The sequence below is a fragment of the Odontesthes bonariensis genome, chromosome 12 (assembly GCF_027942865.1).
Source record: "Odontesthes bonariensis isolate fOdoBon6 chromosome 12, fOdoBon6.hap1, whole genome shotgun sequence".
Lineage (NCBI taxonomy): Eukaryota > Metazoa > Chordata > Actinopteri > Atheriniformes > Atherinopsidae > Odontesthes > Odontesthes bonariensis.
In genome coordinates, this window is record NC_134517.1 from 18342974 (window position 1) to 18366236 (window position 23263).

General features: G+C 44.4%; 4 protein-coding genes across 7 annotated transcripts; 2 read left to right on the top strand and 2 right to left on the bottom strand.

Moving 5' to 3' along the window:
• The first annotated feature begins 634 nt into the window (after window positions 1-634).
• ube2al (ubiquitin conjugating enzyme E2 A, like) lies at window positions 635-4171 on the top strand. The gene is made up of 6 exons (XM_075479448.1): window positions 635-864; window positions 2271-2351; window positions 2448-2473; window positions 2787-2876; window positions 2973-3061; window positions 3439-4171. The coding sequence occupies exons 1-6, from the start codon at window positions 821-823 to the stop codon at window positions 3565-3567; spliced, it is 459 nt and encodes a 152-aa protein (XP_075335563.1). The 5' UTR covers window positions 635-820; the 3' UTR covers window positions 3568-4171.
• Window positions 4169-8183, bottom strand: ing1 (inhibitor of growth family, member 1). Its single transcript, XM_075479447.1, has 4 exons — window positions 7776-8183; window positions 6517-6690; window positions 6082-6230; window positions 4169-5654 (listed from the first exon to the last, which is right to left on the bottom strand). Exons 2-4 carry the CDS (start codon window positions 6653-6655, stop codon window positions 5028-5030), a joined length of 915 nt encoding a protein of 304 aa, XP_075335562.1. The 5' UTR covers window positions 6656-6690; window positions 7776-8183; the 3' UTR covers window positions 4169-5027.
• Window positions 8184-8344: 161 nt separating this feature from the next.
• naxd (NAD(P)HX dehydratase) lies at window positions 8345-14104 on the bottom strand. Of its 4 annotated transcripts, XM_075479449.1 has the most exons (11): window positions 12628-13518; window positions 12065-12511; window positions 11658-11808; window positions 11496-11541; window positions 11290-11378; window positions 10234-10342; window positions 9949-9999; window positions 9728-9832; window positions 9513-9633; window positions 9229-9352; window positions 8345-8882 (listed from the first exon to the last, which is right to left on the bottom strand). In XM_075479449.1, exons 1-11 carry the CDS (start codon window positions 13139-13141, stop codon window positions 8732-8734), a joined length of 1908 nt encoding a protein of 635 aa, XP_075335564.1. In that variant the 5' UTR covers window positions 13142-13518; the 3' UTR covers window positions 8345-8731. The 4 variants fall into 4 exon arrangements, with proteins under 4 accessions (XP_075335564.1, XP_075335566.1, XP_075335565.1 ...); XM_075479451.1 differs by lacking the exons at window positions 12065-12511; window positions 12628-13518 and adding an exon at window positions 14003-14104; XM_075479450.1 differs by lacking the exons at window positions 12065-12511; window positions 12628-13518 and adding an exon at window positions 13765-13972.
• A 3476-nt stretch (window positions 14105-17580) lies between these two features.
• rab20 (RAB20, member RAS oncogene family) lies at window positions 17581-23229 on the top strand. Its single transcript, XM_075479458.1, has 2 exons — window positions 17581-17987; window positions 22087-23229. The coding sequence occupies exons 1-2, from the start codon at window positions 17798-17800 to the stop codon at window positions 22680-22682; spliced, it is 786 nt and encodes a 261-aa protein (XP_075335573.1). The 5' UTR covers window positions 17581-17797; the 3' UTR covers window positions 22683-23229.
• The last annotated feature ends 34 nt before the right edge of the window (window positions 23230-23263 follow it).

The following is a 23263-nucleotide window of genomic DNA, read 5'->3' on the forward strand; positions in this document are numbered from 1 at the left end:
AGTTTGTGTCGAAATCAAGTTTTTCTCTGTTAAAAGCCCAAGAAAATATATTGAATATAGTCTAGGATTTGCACATTTATAAAAGTTTAGGGTAGCTCATATCCTCCTGAAGAGGAGCTAAATGAATGTGTGCATTCTTAATTTCTCCTGGATATTTGGGATGAATAAGACCTGGTAGTTCTTAAACATTTACTGCCTGTCAACGGGAAGTATTTAATTTTTTTCCCCTCCTCAAATGTGGACAATGGGTTTATTTTATGAGACCTTCAGGAGAGAACTGAGTACGATCCCAAATGTGGGGGGGATCAGCGCAACCTCACGCGCAGGGACACAACACCTGTCACCAGGACCGACCTTCATCATAGCTGCGCTGCACAAACATCACGTCACTGTGGCCGCGCCTCTTGGCAAACAACGCGCTCCACCAGAATAGGGGGCGATACCATTTACTGTTCAACGACACAATGTATTAAATGCATACATCTTGCCGCAGTACCGTTTATTACGTCTTAACTTACATGTCAGGTTCATGAGAGCATAATTTTACACGTACTGGAAAACTACAAATTCCTGGTTAATTTGGCACTCGCTCAAGTCCCTCCCCCCTACGTGAATGGTATCTCCCTGTAAATCTATCGGGGCTAACCGGGGAGTCAGGGTTGTCGAGCAAGCGACGGAAACCGTCGGCCCCCTGACAGGGATTACTGTTAACTTGTCAAATAACCAGTAACTACTGTATAACGTTTTGATTAAAAAAAAAGAAAAAAGAAGCTTTTGTCAACACATTGGTGTTGTTAGTAAGTAATACACAAGTTAAAACATGTCAACCCCGGCTAGAAGAAGACTTATGAGAGATTTTAAACGGTGAGTTGATGGTCTGAATTTATGCCGATAACGTTGGTTAGCCGATTTGTCTAAACAGCTAACATTAGCCTAGCTTACGTTAGCTTGGTTAAGCTAACCCATATATTTTAAGGCTGAACTAAATTATCCATCTCCGGGGCACAGTGCAGTTTTACGCGGCCAATTCTGCCCACCTTGTAGCTATACGAACCTAAAAAAGTTCTATGCAACATTGTTTAATATTTAGAGGCGCAACGTACAGAGAAGCTAATAGCGGTTAGCGATACATGTTAGCAGGCTACTGTTACAGTTTACTATTGCAAGCTAACGCTTAACCAGCTAGCATTTAAATGTCCATGAGGAGTGACCGGATAGCCGTTTTACTGATGATTAAAATATATCGAATGTATCTAATTGTAGGGCCACATTAGTTGAAACCTGGTCTTCTTTCGAAATCCGCATCAAATGGTTACGTTGCCACGGCTGTTTGAAATGTATATGGTCGCAAACTGATCACATTGATCATTTAGATCACCGTGGCCGGATCCCCCCCCCCCCTGTGAAATGAGACTTAACGTTGCAGAGTGACGTTATAACCTTAATTCCCAGAAGGACAACATTGAATTACAGCGGAAGCCGCAATCTGTATACACTGGGTGCTTTTTGTGCAGTCAGCATTAAGCAGGTTTGTTGTTCTCACAGCATCGGAACACTCTGTTCACGAGAAGTGATCGCTGCTTTTGCTCTAGGAAAGCTTGACTGTAAGTGTGTGTGTGTGTGTGTGTGTGTGTGGGGGGGGGGTGTCTCTGTGATGTCAGCCTACTTCAGCGTTCTCAGAGCACGTTTTAACTCGACTGCACATGTCGATGGTTCCATCTCCCTTCACGGAACTGAACGTTTTAAGTTCTTTCAAGAACAGGAAATGTCAGGAATGTTCAGTCGGTCCTTTCCAGGTGTTGGGAGAGGCGGTTTGCTGTAGGCATAACATCTGGTGTAAGGCTGTGTGGAAATGTGAGAAATGGTTGCAACTTGGGTCTGTGAAAGAACCTGATTCGGAGTGTTTTGTGATAAGTTTTTGAGACGTTTCCACATGTGCACCGGCCACATTATTCTTCCATACTATTTCTTTAGCAGTAATTGGGCAATTCAAATCAGAAAATGTGCCTGCAGGTTCATCGCAAGGGGTGCAGACTAATATCTTCAATTTTTATTATTAGTCAAGACTTTAAACTGTTAATTGATGGTCTGTGCGCCACACTGTGGTTACTTGGATTCTATACATTGTTTTTCATACATTTGTTTAAATGAAAATTTCAAATGTTAGCATTGTTAAATTCTACTATGTCTTAATGCTCTGACTGAACAAATATTGTTCCTCAATGTGCAAAGTTTTGAGGTCCAGTCGTAACTCTCTCTTCGTCATAAAGGCTACAAGAGGATCCTCCAGCTGGTGTCAGCGGCGCCCCGTCGGAAAACAACATCATGGTGTGGAATGCAGTCATATTTGGGTAAGAAACTGAGCTGCGTTTGAAAATGTAGCTCTCGCACATTTGTGGGTCAAGTCTGGAATAAATTACAGAATGCCTATTTTCTTAATCTCGCAGGCCCGAAGGAACTCCCTTTGAGGATGGTAAGTGTCTTACCTTTGTAGTTTATCTCTGTGTTCAGTAAATACCGTCAAAGGGAAGGAGGATGTTTTGGTTAACTTTTCAAATGCAACCTTTGTATTTAGAATTGCAAACCGTCATTAGATTATCTTTTATGATTGATGTCTTGAAAATATATGCTAATTTCAATTGGGTGTCTTTCTCATACAAATATCACAATTATATTCGATGTAGCGTCCGTATAACTGTCAAGCATTACACGCCATCCTGCTGGTTTTCTGCCTCTCATTAGTCGGTTTAAATCCATCTTTCTGTTATCTCTTCCTGTTGTCTCAGGTACATTTAAACTCATTGTAGAATTCACAGAAGAATATCCCAACAAACCCCCCACAGTACGCTTTGTGTCAAAGATGTTCCATCCAAACGGTAAGCGTATTGTCATTTGTGGGAACGTCATAGTGTCGGCGAGACTTGAGGGTGGGCGTGTAACTCTTCTTTTTTTTTTCCTTTCTTTCCCTACAGTCTATGCAGACGGCAGTATATGTCTAGATATCCTACAGAATCGCTGGAGTCCGACTTATGATGTATCCTCTATCCTTACATCTATCCAGGTAAGAAGCCTGAATGCATTAACATATGAATCATAAAATATCCACAAGACCAGATGAAAATATTTGAGAAACTGGAGGCTGTGAAGTTTAGTTTGAATTTGTCCTTTCAAGTAGAAATTCCTCAGTACTTGTTTGGAAAATGTATAAACCTTCTATAGACGCCACCAGGTTGCAAACACTATCAGACTTGCTGGCATTAAACTGTTTATTGGTTTAATGGTAATACAGGCACTCTTGTGGTTGTAAAATATCCTAATGAATTGGAGAAGTTCTGGTGTTTTGGTCTAAAAAGTGAAAAAGATGGTCCTTGCGGAGCCAAGCCGATTATTTTTCCACCAGAGCAGTCACATCTTCTGTATTCGTTCTTCCGTTCACAGTCCCTGCTTGACGAGCCGAACCCCAACAGTCCGGCCAACAGTCAGGCAGCTCAGCTGTACCAGGAGAACAAGCGGGAGTACGAGAAGCGCGTGTCCGCCATCGTAGAGCAGAGCTGGAGGGACAGTTGACCTGACAGCCCTGTTGTCATGCTGTGTGTAACGCTGCAGGTTTTTAGTGGAGCATCTCTTAATTTTTTGCTCCCCTCACCTTTAATTTGAAGCTTTTATGCACTTTACCTTTGAAGTTTTTTTTTCCCTCCTCCCTTTTCTAGTCCATGAAAGGAAATGTACTGATTCTTGCCTTGATGTTTCGTGAGTCTGGACTTGAGGGCCATTCCCCCCCCCCCCAAAAAAATCTGGTGTGTTCACACGTGCTGTTGTAGCTCCCGATGACTTATTATGTTAAATGTTTTCAAGGGGTGCAGCAATTAAGTCATGGGTCCTTTTTTTGTTCTTTGTTGTCATTGTGCGCCTGACCCGTTGGAATAATAACAAGCAGCCTGAAAATCACAGACTTCTACTTAATCAGACATCTTAACACCGTGTCCTTTTGCCGTGTTGTGAACTGTTACATGCATGACAAAGTGTATTCACAATCCTGTTCAGTTCTCATGTATATAAAGAAACCTGCAACGGAAATTATGTACAGATTTTGCACTGGTTGCCCCCCCCCCCACTCCCCGTGTTACTTTTTTCCAGTACTTGTAAATAAACAAAAGCAAACTCATTCTTACATGGGAAGGTTTTATTTCTCTGGAACTCATTTCTTTACATTTGCGATAAACAGGTGTCTCACCGACATTGACCGACCTGATATAGACCCAAGTTTTGTTGGAGCGTCTGAATATTCGACCGAGTTCAAGGCGTTGTTGCTCAAGTCCCGATGCCGTGGCTGTTTTTAATTACCTTCGAGGTCCGTGGTGAAGCTACACAACTGACAACAGTAGCCTAAAGTTCAGTGTGAACAGACTTTGGAGAATATTTTGGAGCCTCGTTCTTGCTTTTGTAGAACTTTTAAGATAGAAAAAACACTTTCAATGTTAACTTCACCGTGCAAGTATGAATAAATACATAAAAAAATAATTAAAAAAAAACACTTTAACCCAGCTAACCACATTTTCTAGAACATTTCTAAGAAGTTGAGACTTCCTACCACAGTGTAACATGATGTGTTATGAAACTGCCTATTTAAAGGCAACGGTGAGTTGCGTATATTGTCAGATACAGAAGCCCTCTAAGTGTAGAAAGGTTTTATTTGTTAAATGGGAGGATATAATTCAGGGCGTGATGTTGCATGCATGATGGAAAACGAAGACAGATGTAGGTGCAGGACAGCTCTTTTAAAACTGTTCAGTACTGCGTCTATTCCTTACAAATACTACCGACAAGATGGAGGAAAATCTCTTTTCTCGGCTATACAGCAGTTAGAAAAATATGTATGGTTTTTTTTTTTATACAACAATCCTCACAATGCAATACTCTGAACAGTGTTTGTTTTTAATTGGAAACGGAGACATAAAATTCATTTTTTTTCTTTTTTTTTTTTTTTTTTTACACAAAAGTGTTCATTGGGGGGAAGGCAGAGCAAGCTACCTGTTGTAAGCCCTCTCCTTCTTGGCCCGCTCCAAAGCCTTGTCCATGGTCTTTTCATTCTCACCTCTACACTTGGGGCAGTACCACTTGCCTTTGGGCTTATGATGCAGCCCGACACAGGAGAAATGAAACCACTCGATGGGACATTCGTCGTTATCGCAGCCGATCATCTCGCCGTAGGACACCTGCTCGCACAGGCAGTACGTTGGCTCATCCGGATCTATGGGCAGGTCCGGAGGAGACACTTCCCTCTCCGACTTCCCTTTCGATCTTTTCTTTTTCTTGGAAGATGTTTTGGCCTTTTTCTCCCGAGATGCCCCCACTTCCTCCGTGTGATCCAGACCGCTGTAACTTTCGCGATTTTCTCCGTTTTTCTGACGTCTCGAGCGCTTCCCTCCAGCTTTGTCTCCGCCTCCCGAGCTTGGGGTGACCTCTTCGCGCTTCTTGTCGTGGTGGCCTGGTTTTCCTGGAGTGACTGCTGCCGACGAGGAGGACATTAAGGACGCTGCCGCAGTTGGTGTTGACGTTGCGACGGGCACGTGACTTTCTGGGGCTTCTTGAGAGGAGAGGAGAAGCTCGGAATGCCAGTCTATTTGTCGGGTTCGGTTCTCCACCAGCTCCACCTGCAACAAAAGAACGCATGAAGTTGGACTTCATTCTTAGTCAAATGAGTACAAAAATGCCAAAACATTGTCTTAGGAAAACTAATATTAAAAGAAACACACTACACTAAAACTATTATCAAAAGTAATATAAAGAAGAAGCATGTTTCAACTATGATATGTCAAATGGAGGGTTTCCATATGGTGTTGTGCTTCTTGTAACCATCTGCCTGGGGACATGTTCAGTAAGTCCATTTGTGCGTGTTTTTCCCCCGCTGATCTAAGATGTAAATAAGGACTCATATTTACACACAAAAAGGGACGAGAAAGGTCTATAAAACTACTCTTAACCTTTCCGCGAACCCTCATCAGTTGTACACAGTCAAGACTTGAAACTTAGTCAATGACCAACGTCACCGGATCAGATGAAGCCGTGTTCCCGACGTACCATTTGACCGGCAATCTGGATCTTTTCGTCTCCCAGCTCCTGACTCCGGATCAGCGCCCTCTGAATGGAAAGCTGAAGCTTGCGTCTCTGAAGCGGGTCCGACTCGCGGCAATAACGCTCGTAAGCGTCGTCCAGCTCCTTCAGAATATCTGCCCCAAAAACAGAATGCAAGCGTAAAAATATCATGGTGAATAAAGGCCGATCACAACCCCACTTATTAATGCCCTTCTGTAAATTGCTGATAGCATCCTCTGAACACTTTAAAAAAAAAATAATTCTCTCGGCTATATAATAGTTCAGTTGTTTATCAAATTCCTTAACGGTTTTAGTGACTTACAATGTTTTAAAACACACGTTATGGCAGAATAATAATAAAAACAAATATAAATATACATCTAATCAGTGTTGGTAGTCTATTCTGCAGAGATTCTGTACCTTGATACTTGGCATCAATTTCTTTCATGAGGGACACACTCCTCTGCAAGTCAAAAGGCAGCGACTCCACCAGATCCAAATACTCCTCGACATAGTTGACAACAACATGGCCCGGGTCGCCATTGGTCGGGTTCAACATTGTGGGTCCTCTTCACCCCCAGGACACACCTGCACCTGTCGACACCAAATCATTAGAATTCAAGGTCCTTCAGCCCCAGGTGCTCAGTTTACACATATATTTCTTCCCGTGGAGATTGTGACTTTAAATGCATTAGACGTTTCTTGTTAAAAATGAGAACGCTCTTGGCTTATAACTTCGATATAAGCCACCCGAAAATACGTCAAAATGTTATAAAGCGGGAGGAGGCGACTGATCCGAGGTCAGTCGTCCTGAAATTGCTACGTGGATAATTAAATGAGCCGACGAGAGAATTAATTGGCCACATAACTGAGCAATCACAACGCAGCTGAGGAAGAATGTAAGTGCCGAGCGACTCCAGATGTGCACAGCTAATGAAGGACCTCCTGCACATCTGGAGGGTGCTTTGAGTTCTTCTCAGCACCATCGGTGAGGACAACAGCGATGTTAGCGAGCTCATTTTCCCGAAGAACTGTGTTCTTACTTTGGGCGTGGGTGAACGATGACCCGACACATTACTACCAAACCAACCACACACACACACACGAAAAAAAAGATAATAACTAATATTTAACATTTCCATCAACAACAATGGAGGTCGGATGACGTCAATGCTAACTGAGGCTAACGTATCGAGCTGTTGGATTTACGACAATCAATGTAAAGTATCGTTAAATGTTTAATTCCTCTTTGCAAGTTCAAACCTGTTACTCCAAAAAGAATAATGTTGCTTTTAAAAATTTAAAAATTTTTTTTTATCTACATTGATAGTCCATCTCGGTCGCTGCTTGACGGCGCTAAGGGTTTAAAAATGTTTTGGTGTTGTGACAAACACGGGACAGCAATCATGGTCACGTTTATAGTCGCCCCCTCCCGAACAACATAACGTAAAAATATCCCTGTGCATTTATTTGACCAACCACTTAACGTTACACAGTTAAATCGCTCAGGCCAGAATAATTTAGTCACTTTAAGCTTTAACGGATCCGTTAGCTAAATTAGCCTGTTAGCTTACACCGTTACCAAACAAAATGGGGCACAAATTCAAACTAAACAAAGCAAACGAGATAAAAATCACACTTTTTTCTGTTGTGGGTAAGCGAAGTGCAGAAGCTCTTACCTGTGGATATATTTTTACGAGTTTGTTTTCCTGTTCTTTTTGTCGCCAGGTTGCGTGTAACTACTCCGGGGAGCAGCATAGGTCCTTCAAGCCCACAAGCTGCTAACGTGCCTGAATAGTTTTAGGTGTGCGCATGCGCCGCGCTTCAGAGCGCCAGCAAAATACAGATACGCACAATTACAAAATTTAGACCTCCCCCCAGCCAAAAGACACGTCTTGTGACAACACGAAAAGCACAGGAGTCATTATTGATATGAACGGTGACTAAGCTCCTTTTGTGCCCCGATTAACCATGAAAATGAACTAGCGCGCGCCACAGAAGGACCTTCCCCCAAGTGGACCTGCTGTGAATTTACTGCAATTAAAATGTGAAGACGTCCACAGTAGACGGTCACTTTGTGGTAGCCAGCTGCGGAATCCTTATCTGATGTGTACCTCCTCTTCTGGCTCTTCGAAGGGACGTGCTTCCGTACTGAGTCAACGTCGCCATCTTGTGGCTACCATCAGCAAAAAAAACATCCCGCTGTGAAGCGAAGCGGCTGAAAACAAATATTCACTCACACGAAGTCTTTTCTTTTTTTAAATTTTAATATTGAAACAACTTCAAAGTTTTCCGTTTTTAATCACAATATCTCAGTCTTTGGTGGACAGTGAACATTTCGGCTACTCCTACATGTTTGGTGTGAATGGATTATTCAAACTACCTCAGAGACAGATTTGTGCCTTTGTTGTGTTTTTTTTCATTTTTTATTAATAGTTTCACTAAATACACTTTACACACCAGTGTGCAATTTTGTCCACAAACTTCTGAACACTTTCTCTGAGGGAACAGTCCACTCTCAAACCTTCGAATTCAACTTGATGTACACATTGCCCCTGCAAATCCAGAGGCTATAAAAACAATTCAGCCATTTACTAAAGATCTTTATGCAAACAAGTTGGACTTTTGAGAGTTTTTAGCTTTCGAACAGCTTCCTGAAAGCTGTGCCGATCTCCTGGATCATGTCCGAGGTGGTTGTGGACCTCCCGTGCCGCTGAAATGCTTGACTGTTACATTGTCTGGTAAGCGAACAGGCGCCAAATGCCGCAACCACCGATGGATTCACACTGAAGGGCAAACGAAAGTGGAGAATCAGGAAACACACACATGCACCAATTATATGCAAACTTAAAGTCGTTTACATCAGTTTTGATGGGGCAGTCTCTCTGTTAGTTGATGGCTGTTTATCTGGGCCCAAACTTTGACATTTATAGTAGTAAAACAGCTAAATATTACAACATTACCAGAGGTTATGACACACAGGAAGTACCGACTGAAAGGCATTGCAAATTGCATTGAATCAGTTAATAAAAGGTCTTAAAAGAATATAAATGTCACACGTCGAACCCCCACAGAAATCCAAACTATAGCATCATTAAAACACAATGCACAAGGAGCCGACGGCCCCCTCACCTTCGGATCCGTCCTGCTGCAGAGGCAGCGTGGGCCCAGTGAGCCAGCACTCCCATCGATCCAGACAGGAGGTCGCCCTGTCCACCGCATCTTCTCCCGCTGCCCTCCACGCTGCACGAGTACACTAGAAACAACGACGCACCACGTGAAGCCACAGAAAGAAGCGCCAAAGCCTCTCGAGACTTACTACATGAGCAGCGACTTACGACAAATTAAAAAAAAAAAAGAAAAGAAAAAGGTTCAATGAGCACCTATGGCGTCGCATAAATGTGTTTAGTACCGACCCTTGCTGCCGTCTGAAATGAGATCCTGTTCACCCTTCAGCACCAGAGTGAGGTTGCCCATAGCGCCGCTGAGCTGCAGGACGCTGCGCTGGCGGTCCCTTCCGTTCATGGGCTCGTGGTGCTGAAACAGCGACACACACAAGATGAAAACGCACATCAGCACACAGAACCGTTATGTGGGATCGACCAGCGACGGACTCTGCCAAGAGACCCACCAGTGCCTCGTACAGTCGGGTGAACTCCATGAAGTTGGGCGTGAGGATGCCCTTCTGGTACCCTTGAATAACGGATGGCTGCTGTGTAACTAGCCACAATCCGTCCTGTAAGAAACAACAACAACTCATCCTTTAGGACTTCGCAAATACGAGTGCATTTGTACAACAGCTGGAACTTGATTTTTTTTTTTTTTTTTTTTTTTTTTAAAATCGAGACTTACCGCATCAACGACTATAGGGATATCTCTTGCTTTGGATCTTTCTATGATCTCCTAAAAAGAGAGAAAACAAAAGGGTTACCCTTTTGCCCAAAACACAGTTTGCTACCTTTTATTTGACACGGTCACCAATGAGCAGGACTGAAGAACCCTTTTGTGAAACTGTGCTCCGAGGCAGCTAAACGGGAACTCCCCACGCACCAGTCGCAGAGAGCCACAGAAACATGAAGTAGCTGGCCTAAGAGAGGCGTTTTTGAGTGCAAGGGCGAGGGGAAATATTCAGCTTACCTTGGCTGTTTTCAGTAGAAAGTCTTCCCTGCCCAGTCCCGGTCCCACCACAAGGCCGTGAAGTCTCGGGAGCCACTTTTCTATCTCTTCCACTGCATTAGGACTGTCTCTTGATCCATACAAAATAAAGACACGAGCGTTAGACGTGTTTAAATGGCCAGCGTGCGACACCAGAACAGCCTTGCACCTAAAATTCCCTGAACAGAACATGCATTTGGTTAAGACGTTTAGTCATAGCAAGGAAATGCACAGACAACAACAACAACAACACGGGCTATGGGAGCTCCTGACTCCCAGTTTTATGAATGCCTGCTCGTCAGCGTGGCGGGCTGACACACTAAATGGAACCGAGCCATTTTCCAGTTGCAACAAGTTTAATGGCTCAATACCAGGACCCTCAAACTGACTGGGGATGTTAGTAAAGTCAACAACCGCCTGCAGCTGAAATGCTGTGTCATGTCTTCACTGGAGTTTTGAAAAACGTCCCTCAACGACATCCCTTTCAGATGTCGTTCATCTGCTGTGGATCGTTTTGAGCCAGCCTTATCCAGTTTCCTTACATTTTTGAGAGCACACTCCACACCACGACAACAGATGCCAAGTTTCTGGCTATTGGATCTTTGGGAATCACCTTTCTTGTAGATGCTACAAAAGAAACGGGAACAAATGACGTGCTCTCTGAAGCGGGCTTCGGGGTAACAAAAGGGCCCAAAGAGACAATTAGAAATTGTTTTGTGTTGAAACAACACTGGTTCATGCCTCGAGTTAGGAGCCTTTTTTTTTATTTTTTATGATTGGATGATTCATAGGTCAATGTTAGGTAGCTTAAAAAAAAAAACACATTTCTCTGAAAACTGGACTGAAAATCACTAAAACACCTTAAACTTCAGTTGCAGCTTCAAAATTCAGACCGCTACTGCATCCTAATGTTAACCTAGATCCAATATTTCTTTCCCTAAATGACCAGGTAGCCGTCAGCAGCTTGAAACAAAACAAAACAAAACAAAAAGTCAAGGTGATGCTTAACTAATTAGTTCAGAGTTGATCTGCACTTACAGAACGGGATGAACGATGAGTTCTGGGCTGTATGATTTGATGACAGTAGCAGCATCTTTGGTGCAGAATACATGAGACAAGTCCGCCCCCTTAGAAAAGAGAGAGAGAGAGAGAGAGAGAGAGAGAGAGAGAGATGTGATCACCGACTCGAAGATCAACTTCAAATGAGCAAAATTAGAAAAAAAACAAACAGAATCCCGCCTTACCACTTTCAGTGCAGAGATGGCGGCAAAGTATGGCGCTCCGGTGTAGCTTTAGGGGATGAAGTAGAACAAAATTAGAGCAAATGTTCCACCCACTATCATGTTGCACACTTGCTCAGTGAATGAGGTTTATATTCAGGAGGACTTGGTCTATACGTGACGTACTCTTGGCATCCTCCAATGATCCCAATACGCCCATCTTGTCCCTTGTGCTTTTTGGATGTCAGCGGAGGGACTGTGCTCTTTACTAGTGAGAGGATGTCATCATCCATGCCTCTGTGTGACGAGGGGCCCAAACTGTAGTAGCGCTCAAACACTGAGGAAACAAAGCGAGAGTTTTAAAACTGTGGAATACCAGTCGTTTTCCCCCACTAAACTCTTAAGGAGACAAACGATGTCAATTAGTGGTCGACAAGACTGCACATGAGCACAATCTGGTATAAAGGGGGGGGGGGTTCTAACTGAGCGACAGCACCACCGCCGAGTCTCCACATTACAGCCGGGCCGCCTCCAAATCTTTCCCTTTCAAACATTCCGCCTCGAGGCCTCACACATGACGCCAGAGCCAATACCTAAAGCCTGAGGATCTGCGTTCAGTGGTTGGCTCGGCTGGGTGGGACAGTCTTTCTGGGGCGAGGGGCGCCTGAGATGACCGGACGAGCCGTGGGAGTGCGAGAGGGAGGCAGAGGAGATGACCGGGGGGCGGGCGGGAGGGACAGTCTTGGAGGGAGTGGCCGCAGAGCTGGGTCTGACCGAGGAGACGCTGGAGAACATCTGACCGAGCATCTGAAGCATGTGCAACTCCCTGTCGTGCTCGGCCTCTCGGCGGCGGTCCTCCGCCTGCAGGCGCTGCTCCTCCAGGCGATAGAAGCTGTCCTCCGCCTGGGCGCTCTGCTCCAGGAACTGCTCCATCAGTTTCTCCATGGGGAAGTTGGAACGGCGCTTCCTGGGCCGCTTAGGCGTCCTCGCCGGCAGGTTACCAGCTGACTGACCGCTGTTATGTGGTCTTGGTGCGGCGCCTGAAGGGAGGGGCAAAAAGGGTCAAACGTTTTGTGAGTGAATGCACACAAAAGAATTTAAAAAAAAGAAGCAAAGCAGGTCAGTGTGAATGGAGACAGGGGTGGGGTGTACTTACTGTTATTGCCCAGTGTCACTTTAACTGGAATAGGGATGGGGACAGTTGGATATTCCAGCTTCACTTCAGTCTCAGCAGGATAGGGGCACTCTCCTGTGCTCTCTGAGTATGCATCTTGAGCATCCTCTCCATCCTCCTCCAGACCATCCCCGGCCTCCTCCGCTCCCGCCCCGCTGTCCATCAACTCCTGAGGGTCAAGAGCCGGCCGGTTGCTCAAAATCCTCTCCATAGTGTCATAAAACTTACAGATCTTATGATACTGCCCGTTGTTTCTCAGGTTACCCTCTTTTGCGAGCAGGTACTGTCTCTTGAGGCTTTTGATCCGCACCCTGCACTGCTCCGGCGTCCTCTCAAAGCCCATCGCCCCCAGCCTGCGGGAAACGTCGCGGTAAACGAAGCTGTTTCGGAAGTTCCCATCCAGCGCCGCCTGGATGTCCTGCTCCCCCCAGATGTTCAACAAGGTCCTCGTCTCGACGTCCGACCACAAGAAGCCCCGCGTCGTGTTCGCTTGCATCGCTGACCCCAAACAGACCGGCGTACAGCGTCGACCTCCACCCGAAGGAGTTGAATGGAGGTGTTGACGCTGCAGATTATGACGGAGGTCTGCCCTGGATCTTTGCTCTTTAGCTGCATCAAAGCCGCGGGGGCGCCGCTAACCCAAACAACGTCCAGTGGCAATTTTATTTATAGCTTGGCAGGACGTGGAGGGGTTGTAATGCTCATCTTTAACTTTAGAATCATAACAATAGCGTGTGTATGTCAACTCTTTGTACGCTAGCTAAACCTTAGCAGTTTGTTTATCCCTTAACGTCGCTATTAAAGAAAAAAAGAAAAATGCGTAGCTTGTACTTTTGGGATTAACTGAACGAGGGTCAGCTTCCCTAGCCGTTTTCACAACCTTTGCCTTCGCTGGGGAAATTTCCAAGCTGACCTCTGATCAGTCCTCTCTCCGCCCGTTCGACCCATGCCAGGAGTCTTCGGGGTCCTAGAATCCCTCTGCGAAGAGGTGGCCGACAACTGCCTGGCCGAAACAAAAGTCTCTATCGGCGTGTAGAGACTCTCTGGTAGTACTGCTAACGTTACGGCGAGGTCAGCGTTACGAATTTAACATTTCGCGAGACAGCCCCTCTACGTTACCTTTGTCGTCCAAACAGAAGAACGTGGCGACAACAATGGCCAGTGCAACCGGGATCAAGCAAAAGGCGAGCTGGGGCTGAATCTGCTGAGGCATGTTGTCATTGTTTGTCTAAATGCAGCCATTAACACTCTGAGCTTCCCCACGCGTGGGAGACCACCCTGCATACACACACACACACACACACACACACACACACACACACACACACACACACACTCACACACACCCTTCTCTTACCTAAAAGCCTCAACGCCCTAAAGTGCACACGAGAAATCCTGATCATCTGGTCCACAAACGCTCAGGCAAACCGGAAGTCCTTCAGTGAAGCGCTTTACTTGTGTTTCTGGCTTGGAAGATACAGCAAAGTTTCTCACCACTCATTCTCTCACTAGAAGCCTTGTTTTTGCATACATGTAAAGCTAATATACATAGCCTTTTTTCTTTTTGTAGGCGTTTTTCTCCAAAGTAGAAGGACTCCGTATTTGCTTATTTTCCTTCCCGTTATACTCGTCAAAGTCACGACTAAAATAATTATGCGTTTTTCGTGTATGGCGTTTTCCCTCTGGTGTGTGATGAGAATGAGCAACATTCATGTAGTTTTTTTCTTATTTTTTGGAAAAATGTGTCAGTTTTAGTGTCAAATAAAACTACCAGAACAAGAATTACAAAGATATTTATAAAGATGGCTCAAAACAAGTGCATCTGTTACATTCATGTCCTTTCCCCTCCTGGTGCTTTAAACCTGGGCCTAAATTGTTTATGGTTGAAGGTCCAGTATGAACAAAAATGTTTGATGTTGGTCTAGTTCTGTGTATGAGTAATATTATCGACCACCCTAATGTCATAATTTCAAATGATGATTATTCTTTACCAGGGGAGCCTTGGTGCTGATCGTTACAGAACTACAAACAGTCCTCTCAGACGATCTGTTTTGATCCTGTGTAATTCCCGCCCCGAGTTTGGTCTTTTAGGTAAATTGTAGTCCAGGTACAACACTGAGTTCGACAAGCCGGATGCTAATTATGAATCCAGTCACAAAAATAAGACTAATCACATCTTTGCTGTGGCTGCTCCTACCTCAGTAACAACTTCTCTAGTACTATAAGAACTGCTCAGACCAAATAAACTTCCAGCTCACTGTTGACGACCCGCCTCTTCTCACTGACATTTGACCAATGTAGAGTTTGGGTTCATACAGTCATGTTATTTTACTGCTTTTGTTGTAATTCTACCTGAATTTGATCGACATGATTCTTTTGACTCTTACAGCACCAGTTCACAACAACCGACCAGTGTGCCTGCGCAAAGCCTGAAGGCAGGGCTGGCGTGCCTTTTATTCACATAGGAAAATAAACATTTTAAAATAGTTTTGACAATAGTTTTGAAAGCGAAAAATGTACTTTGCATTTTTACAATCTTCCCTCCATTATGGTGATGATGAGATGTGTGGAGGCCTACAAATTGCATTCTACAGACTTAAAGGTGGGGTTAGCGATCATAATCCAATGCACCTTTTGTCAAAATCACCGTATTTCTCCTCACTATCCGCAAGCTGTCACTTCTAAGAGCATGCTGAAAAAAAAAATCCGGTTTTAATACACAGCCTGGGCTATGAATTTCAGCTTGTAAAAATGTGTCTCAGACTGAGCCACCAAAACAGGTCTACACCCTCACACCCGCGGGTGGGTTCATACTCGTGCACACGTCAGACATATGGGGGAAGGGGAGTAGGAGGTCGCGTAACGTGCGCAGTTAGAGTAAGAGAGAGACACGGTATATCAGCCAGGGGTGGATCTGTATTTGTTTACACTGAAATATCAACAACCTCTCCACTCGTTTTCTCCCACGTCTCTAACTGCACCTTTAAGAGAATGTCTTGGATTGGTAGATACCCACAGAATCAAATCTATAAGAACAAAAGATTATGATTACTTACCGAGTCCTGCCTCTTCCTCATCAGGCATCTGCACTGATTTTTCCTCAGGAAGACTGAGATGAACTGATCTGGCCCCTCTACCTAAAAAGATAAAAATTCAATGTGAAGGGTGCCAACAGAATATCAGTGTTGTGTCAATGTGAATGGAATGTTTATTCATAACGCAAGTTCACTACTGGTTACAGCAGCTCAGGATTATGATAGAACTTTGTTGCTCTGCGGCCCTATGCCCTGGATCACAATGTTTACTATTATGTCTACTGTTGAATACTGGCCCAATTTACAGAGGAAAGACACGTATGCTCTTTTTCAGCAAAGCTTTGCTGATCATTCAGAGAATTAAATACATCCACAACTGAGCAATAGCCAGTATAAGCAATCTTCTTCTGTGGGTAGTATTTATTGACCTTACTACATCAAAATGCTTAGTACGCTGTGCAAAGATGGATATAATAAACTAACCACGGGAGTTGGATGAAGTGGACTTGATGGTCTGGGCAATAATGTTGCCATCTTCATCCCACTGGTATGGTGGTTTTGATTTTCTTCTTTTTTTCACCTAAAAAGCACAATATAATCAAAGTAATGCAGGTAAACCATATATATGTATATATATATATATATATATACACACATATATATATATATACACACATATATATATATATATATATACACACATATATATATATATATATATGGTTGATATATATATTCCTGCACAAATAACTTCTTGAATGTTGCTATGCATCATAATATCTGACCCCCTTGCATGGAACAGGATATTGAAATTGTTACCTACCATTACCTGTGAGTTTATAACATCTGTCATGCTCTTTGAGCATCTCATCAAGGTGAGCCTCAGCTGATGCCATAGTGCCTAAACAGCAAAAATAAAACATGTTAAATCCCCCCAACTCTGATCTGTGGGGAAAGTGCACCCTCTATATTGTTCTGTCCCAGTTTGCCTTTGATATTGTTTACATTGAGGGCTACTACTACTTAGTAGAGAAATAAAAACACTAGACAGACAAATGTTTGGCTCTGAAAAGAGCCGTTGGTTATGTAAAGGAAGGTACAGGGACCGAGGGATGAAGGAAACTGATTATCTGTAAAAACAGCAATAACAGTAAAGTCAGAGCATAGTAAGAGCTATGTTATACATCATCAAATCTCTCAACCTCAAATTGTGCATATTACTTCCTAGAGAAATTAACACACACACACACAGCTCGACGGATAGACCTTATAAACTGGAAACAACGTGGGGCCCCTTAGGTGCAAAAAACACACCGACGCCGGACATGTTCCACCAATAAAACAAACGGGAATACCCAACCCCAAGTGTCAGAAACCAAAACGGAGGCCTGCATCACAAAGCATGATTTGGTTTAACTTTGTGGAGAAGGCTACAATCAAGATGAACTGAACCACCCGTAAGTGAAGCCACAGGGTTCAACACAGCCAGTCCTTCTCTGTATCAGCTGACTCGACACAATCTAAAACCCCACTCACAGATAAAAAGTGTCACAACAGTGGCTGTGAATTAGCTGTTTGTGAACCTAGCCATCACTTGGCTTTTTTTCCTGTGTAAAATGGATTATCTGCTGGAATTTTCTCTTTGACAGACCGACAGACTTATTGATATTTCGAAAACTTGTGTTAAGCGAGTTGCCCAACTGGTAGAGTCAAAGAGTTTGCTGACCAAGGAGACTCAATCAGTTTGCGTGGCTTCGTTCGCACGAATGTTGTGTTCTCTGTTACATCTTGACCTTTGGGTCCCCGCACCATATAGACTGCGAGACGCCTGGAAGACAGCACGCTGGGAAAAGCCTCCCAGCGTACTTTAGTTCCTCTCCTACTTCCGGTTTCACCTCGGTTACTTTTTGAAGTTCAGACCGACACGGCGGATTTGAGAATGAGCCAAAGCCGGATTGTCACGTTGTGAAAAATTAACCTGTGGTCATAAAATGGTGTTTGCCTCAGGCAGTAACGGGTTTTTACACGCCAGGCCGCCGCGTCTCTTTTCCCACGTTTAAACAGAAACAAAGCTCCGCTGTAACGGGACTGGAGACATCATCAACACCACCACCAACATGCCCGACGTGTCGAAGATGAAGAAGCCCGACGTGAAGGTTGTTCTCCTGGGAGACATGAACGTCGGGAAGACGTCGCTGCTCCACAGGTACATGGAGAGGAAGTTCAAAGACACCGTCAGCACCGTCGGAGGGGCGTTTTTCCTCAAACAGTGGGGACCTTACAATATCTCGATATGGGACACAGCCGGTAATAAACGCTCCTGTTTGTTTTTTTTCTCCATACTTTTCCTCAGTGTTTGTTTCAGACGCCCGTCATGCCTTTTTTTCTTGTGATTGATTAACTTTTTACCTGACAGCGCGTGATGCCGCCACGACCTGAGGCAATCACCGGCATGTGACCGCGCGGCCAGTCCGTCCGTGCGGACGGGCAGGCAGGCAAACTCTCTCACGAGAACCGCGGTGGGGGGGCTGGAGGCTCGCCTCTGCCTGTTAGTAAAGCCATAGCATGTCATGTTAAAGCCTTGCATAATCAAATGTTTTCAGGTCAAACGGGAGAAAAACAACCCAATAATCCAGCGGCCAAAAAAACCCAAAACAGGCTCTTTCTCAAAGCGTTTAACAGAAATGTTTGATTTCTCCATTTTAATATCAGAAGCGTCTGGACTAAATTTATATTTTTAAGGAACGTTCTGGTTTGGTTTTCTTTGGAACCGACTCGGTTGTAGTTTCCTTCTTTCTACACAGATACTGAACTTAAATCTCACATGAAATGTTTGATTGAAAGCCACAACATGACAGAACTATAACCACAGCCGGGTAGGACATACTGATAACGTCTGATGGGCTAACTGTCCTGTAATGGGGTCATTTCAGCTTTAAGTTTGTCACATATATTTGAGCCAATTAGATCATAGTCCCGAGCCCCCCCCCCTCAAAAAAAAAAATAAAAAATAAAAATCTGTCAAGTTTTATAAAGTTGACATAATAGAAGTGTGTGAATCTCTCAGAACATCATAAGCAGACACACATCAACGTGTCCCGGGCACATTGCTTAGCGTTGTGTTATTAGTGAAAAAAAAACTGCCACAAATATAGGTCAGTTAGCTGTATCCACGCTACATAACGTGTGATAAAATCACTGTGAGCTTCGTCATGTGCCATATTGCCCAATGTTGTACTGACACAATCTAATCAAAGGAGCTGTCGCCTGCAAACTTCTGCTGAAGCACGTACACGTGCTCGGGCCTGCGTTTTATATAGGTTACTGTTGTTTATTAATGGAGCCTTCAGAAATGACCGCCACCATTTAATATTTGATGGACTGACAAAATCCCGGTTCCTTCAACAGTTATACAGTCCAGAGTCGGTCTGAGAAGCCCCTTCGGGTCGTACTTCTCATCAGGATATGTCTGTACACTGGTGTCATTGGCTGTTACTTGCTCTCTCAGATGTATTGCACAGGTTATGTATGTGGTGGTGTAAGATGGCACGTGTCTACGGGTAAGGATGATGACACGTGCAGACTTCAGAACAGTTTTTCTTATGTAGAACAGGAAGCAGAAGGTCATCTGGGATCATTTCGAAACAGTCCTGCGGCATAGTTTATCGGCAGAGCCGCTCCAGTCTGTTGTTAATGATGCTTGGCAGCACATTCAGCAGGGTGTGATGTCATGGGAGACGGTGGTGCTGAGTCAAGCAGTGTCTTCACTGCCAGCCAGTCGCCGCTAGCTGAAATTGATGAGCAGTAGTGGGTAATACGCAGTCCACCCTCTTTCAATTCTTCGGGACAAATCATTTGGTCCTCGGTTAAAGACAACCTCTAGGAAACAACAACAACTAATGACATATTACAATGTGTCATTGTGTATTTAAATGAAGTCGAAAACTTAGAAGCAGTGTCTGAAAAGCCAAGTCCACCCCATCATTCCACAGCTCAAAGAACCACCGGAAGCAGCACGAACGCGTGGTAATCGTTTTCTTTGTGACAGTGTCAGTCTCTCACATCTTTGTGGAGGAATTTTGGTCCACCCCTCGTTACAACATTGCTTCGATTCATTATGGTTTGTCTCGATCATTGTCCTCCTGTGTAATTCTGTTTTTAGAATTGTGAGATAGCCTCACTTTGGCTCTAGAATACGTCGGTATACAGAAGAGTTCATGGTGGACTCGATGACTGGAAAGTGTCCGGGCCCTGTCGCTGCAGAAAAAGCCCAAATCATTAGCCCTCCACCACCGTGCTTGACAGCTGGTATAAGGTGTTTGTGTTTGGTGTTCTCCAAACATGGCGCTGTGCGGTATGACCAGACATCTCCTCTTTGCTCTCGTCTGTCCAAAGGACATTGTTCCAGAAGTCTTGCGGCCTGTTCAGGTGCAACTTTACATTCCTAAGCCGTGCTGTCATGTTCTATTTAGAGCAAAGAGGCTTTCTCCTGCAACCCTTCCAAAGAAGTCGGTTCTTGTTTAGTCATTTTCTAATTTTACTGTCATGAACGTTAACATTTGACATGCTAACTGAAGTCTGCAGAGTCTAAGATGTAGCTCTCGAGTTTTCTGCAAATTTCACCGTGAGGTGAACTAGCTGAGAAGATTGACTGGCTGTTGTTCTGACATTCATTGGTGGAAAAGCCGCCAATCTTTTGAATGCACTCGCCCTGAAGACTTCAAATTAATTCCCTCTTGATCAAGTATGCGTGCGTTTTCGACTGGCTGGCTGTGACTGGAATAATTGATGTGGCTGCTGCTCAGGAATAATCCCAGAACTGCTCTACATTCCAGTATTGTGCAAACTTGAATTGCACTAAACCGTCATGGGTAAATGCACTCTTAACAAAAAGTCAAGCTGGTGAGTCACAGAGATAAGGAAAAGCTGGCCGTGTCACCAGTGGGCTGTTTCCTGCCCCTGTGCTGCCTTACTCCACATCCTCCCTGTTGCTTTAGGTCAGTCAGTGTGGGGGAGAAATGCCAGATCAGCACTGCTGAGTCACTTCAAAGCTGTTGTATCTATCCACATAGTGCATAAACTATGGAAGAAGCACGTTGCGTGGCTCATTTCTCTCTGTCAGTTTAAGAACTTTGGTTACAGTTTTTAAGGTCAACTCAAGGCTTTTAAGCAGTACCCTGTTCCTCTTAATGGTCACTCGACGGGAAGTCTCGACTCTCCTTGCTTCAACCTGTCTTTTCCAAATTTACATGCAACAGCATTTCCCAGAAGTGCTCTAGGGTTCCTTTCTCGGTCATTTGGGCTGACTGGCGCATAAAAAAAAGAACACTTTGCAACAAAGTCATTGGTGGAAAATTGACTCCGAGATGAACGGGGACGGGGAGGAGAAAGGAGAAGAAAAAAATAAAATAGAACTTTCTGATTTAACTGCTTAATTCTGTTCAATTTTAAAGCAAAAGCTCATTTAAGGACATTAAGAAGCTGGAAAGTGTTTTTCTTTCTTCTAGGTTTTCTTTGCCATATATGATGCTAAACTCAATATCTTTTAGTTTGGTACGTCTGGTTAGCGAAAGAAAGACGGATAAATGGTCAGTCAGTTGTTGGAGGCATTCCTCATCAGCTTAATTGTTAAAAATAAGCCCTGGATGTAGCCGTATGGACAGTTTATCGAACCGCACGGCCATTATTTTAAAACCTTTGCAGAGGTGGGACTTCTTGCCGGAGTGTTGTTTTCGACTCTGTTAGTTTTAGCAAGGCGCATCTTATTAATGGCCAACTAAGTGCGTTACCAAGAAGTTTACCCACACACAATGTGCCCTTTCAAGAATCCTGCATACTTCGACAACAAGGCTTGTTTTTGTTTTCAAACTGCTGACTGTCACTGCTCCGGCCGTCTGCAGTGCTTTCCGTTTTGCAGAATGGTGGTTTAAAGGAGCCTGTGATATCCCCATTCACACATTTCTGATTTGATTTTGGGGTCTTCTTACAATAGGCTTGCATGTTTTAATGTAAGAAAAAGAAATGGGATATTTAAAAAACAAAAAACAACTGTACATTGCGACGGCACCTCTCGCCCCTTTCTGTCCCAAACGCTTCGTGTCGGTGCCTGTCTCTTTAAGGCCGCCCAGAAGACCTGGTTCACCCTGATTAGTTGAATGAGGGAATGCGAAGGCAGCTCTTTATTCCTGGTTTGAAGCAAAGCGAACTAGCATCTTGGCATTGCGCAGATATTTGGGAATATTCGAGGCAATTAAATTCTTCGGGGTGGACTTTGCTCTATCTGTAGAGTTATGCAACACCTTGAGGAGTGTGGAAAACCCCCAAGCAGCATAATGTGCCCTCTTTATGTCTGTGTGTTTGTGGGTTTCAAGTTGAGCTGGTCGTTAACCTCTTCCTGTCCTCTTAGGCCGGGAACAGTTCCACGGTTTGGGCTCCATGTACTGCAGAAGTGCAGCCGCAGTCATCCTCACCTACGACGTCACCAACTGGCAGAGCCTGGCTGAGCTGGAGGAGCGCTTCCTGTCCCTGACGGACACTGCTAACCAGGACTGCATCTATGCCTTAGTGGGCAACAAGGCCGATCTCACCGATCCTAAAGCCCAACTGTCCCAGGACTCGGATGGACTCTCCGAGGACCGAACTGAGTGTGAGGAGGAGAGGACAGAACCACAGGTGTTGTCAGCTTGCCCCACGCCCCCCGCCTCCCCCGCATCCCTCTCGGGCTTGATGCTTCACAAGCAGGTAACGCGCGAGGATGCCATAGCTCTTTATGGGAGAATACTTCGATATAAAGGTCTGGACGACAAGAGCAGCCTTTCCGCAGAGAAGATGTGCTTCGAGACGAGCGCCAAGTCCGGCTACAACGTAGACGCTCTGTTTGAGACACTGTTCGATCTGGTGCTGCCTTCCATCCTGAGGAAGAGACACGAGAACCAGGAGACGGTGGATCTAGAGGAATGCAGGGGGGTTGGCAACAAGCGGGCAAGATCCACCTGCTGTTAGGGACCAAAAAAACAAAGCGGGAGAGGCTTCCACCAGCGGACTCTTTTTTTTTTTTTTTTAAGCAATCAGCGGGTTGGTTTTAGCTCCAAATGCATACTGTGATGGTACGACTTTTTCCCGACTGACTGCTGTGAAGTTAAGTCGGGGGGGCGAATGGAGTTCGTGTACGAGAGAGTTGAAAATAAGGAAGGGAACTATTCTGTTCTGAAACCTCTAAATGACTGAAACTGCACTTTGTGTTATGCCAAAGATGTGTATGTGGGCAAATTACACAGATTTAAAAAAACAAAACAAAAAACAAACAAAAAAAACAAAACAAAGTCAATCACAGATATTTGTAAATGTTTTTGCTTTTCTAATTTCACTAATTTAATTGCACTAATCGTTAGCCGGTGACACGTTGCACTGTTTATTGTAGATTCTAATCACACCTCACTTGACATTCCGCCTTTAGCGTTTGAAAACGATCTTTATATTTTACGGACATTTTTCAAGGAGTGTTGACCCTTGAAAAACCCGCTGTCATAATAAAGATTTTTGTTTTGCAGTGGGAGTGCTCTGTCATGCTTGGAAACATATTC

Coding starts and splice junctions, on each gene's coding strand:
- ube2al (XM_075479448.1), top strand. CDS start 821: ATGTCAACCCCGGCTAGAAGAAGACTTATGAGAGATTTTAAACG. Junction 865..2,270: donor CTTATGAGAGATTTTAAACG/GTGAGTTGATGG, acceptor TTCGTCATAAAG/GCTACAAGAGGATCCTCCAG. Junction 2,352..2,447: donor TGGAATGCAGTCATATTTGG/GTAAGAAACTGA, acceptor TTAATCTCGCAG/GCCCGAAGGAACTCCCTTTG.
- ing1 (XM_075479447.1), bottom strand. CDS start 6,655: ATGTTGAACCCGACCAATGGCGACCCGGGCCATGTTGTTGTCAACTAT. Junction 6,231..6,516: donor AATTGATGCCAAGTATCAAG/GTACAGAATCTC, acceptor TTTTTGGGGCAG/ATATTCTGAAGGAGCTGGAC. Junction 5,655..6,081: donor TCCAGATTGCCGGTCAAATG/GTACGTCGGGAA, acceptor CTTTTGTTGCAG/GTGGAGCTGGTGGAGAACCG.
- naxd (XM_075479449.1), bottom strand. CDS start 13,141: ATGCAAGCGAACACGACGCGGGGCTTCTTGTGGTCGGACGTCGAGACG. Junction 11,809..12,064: donor CGCAGATCCTCAGGCTTTAG/GTATTGGCTCTG, acceptor TTGTTTCCTCAG/TGTTTGAGCGCTACTACAGT. Junction 10,343..11,289: donor CTCATCGTTCATCCCGTTCT/GTAAGTGCAGAT, acceptor GTATGGATCAAG/AGACAGTCCTAATGCAGTGG.
- rab20 (XM_075479458.1), top strand. CDS start 17,798: ATGCCCGACGTGTCGAAGATGAAGAAGCCCGACGTGAAGGTTGTTCTC. Junction 17,988..22,086: donor CTCGATATGGGACACAGCCG/GTAATAAACGCT, acceptor CTGTCCTCTTAG/GCCGGGAACAGTTCCACGGT.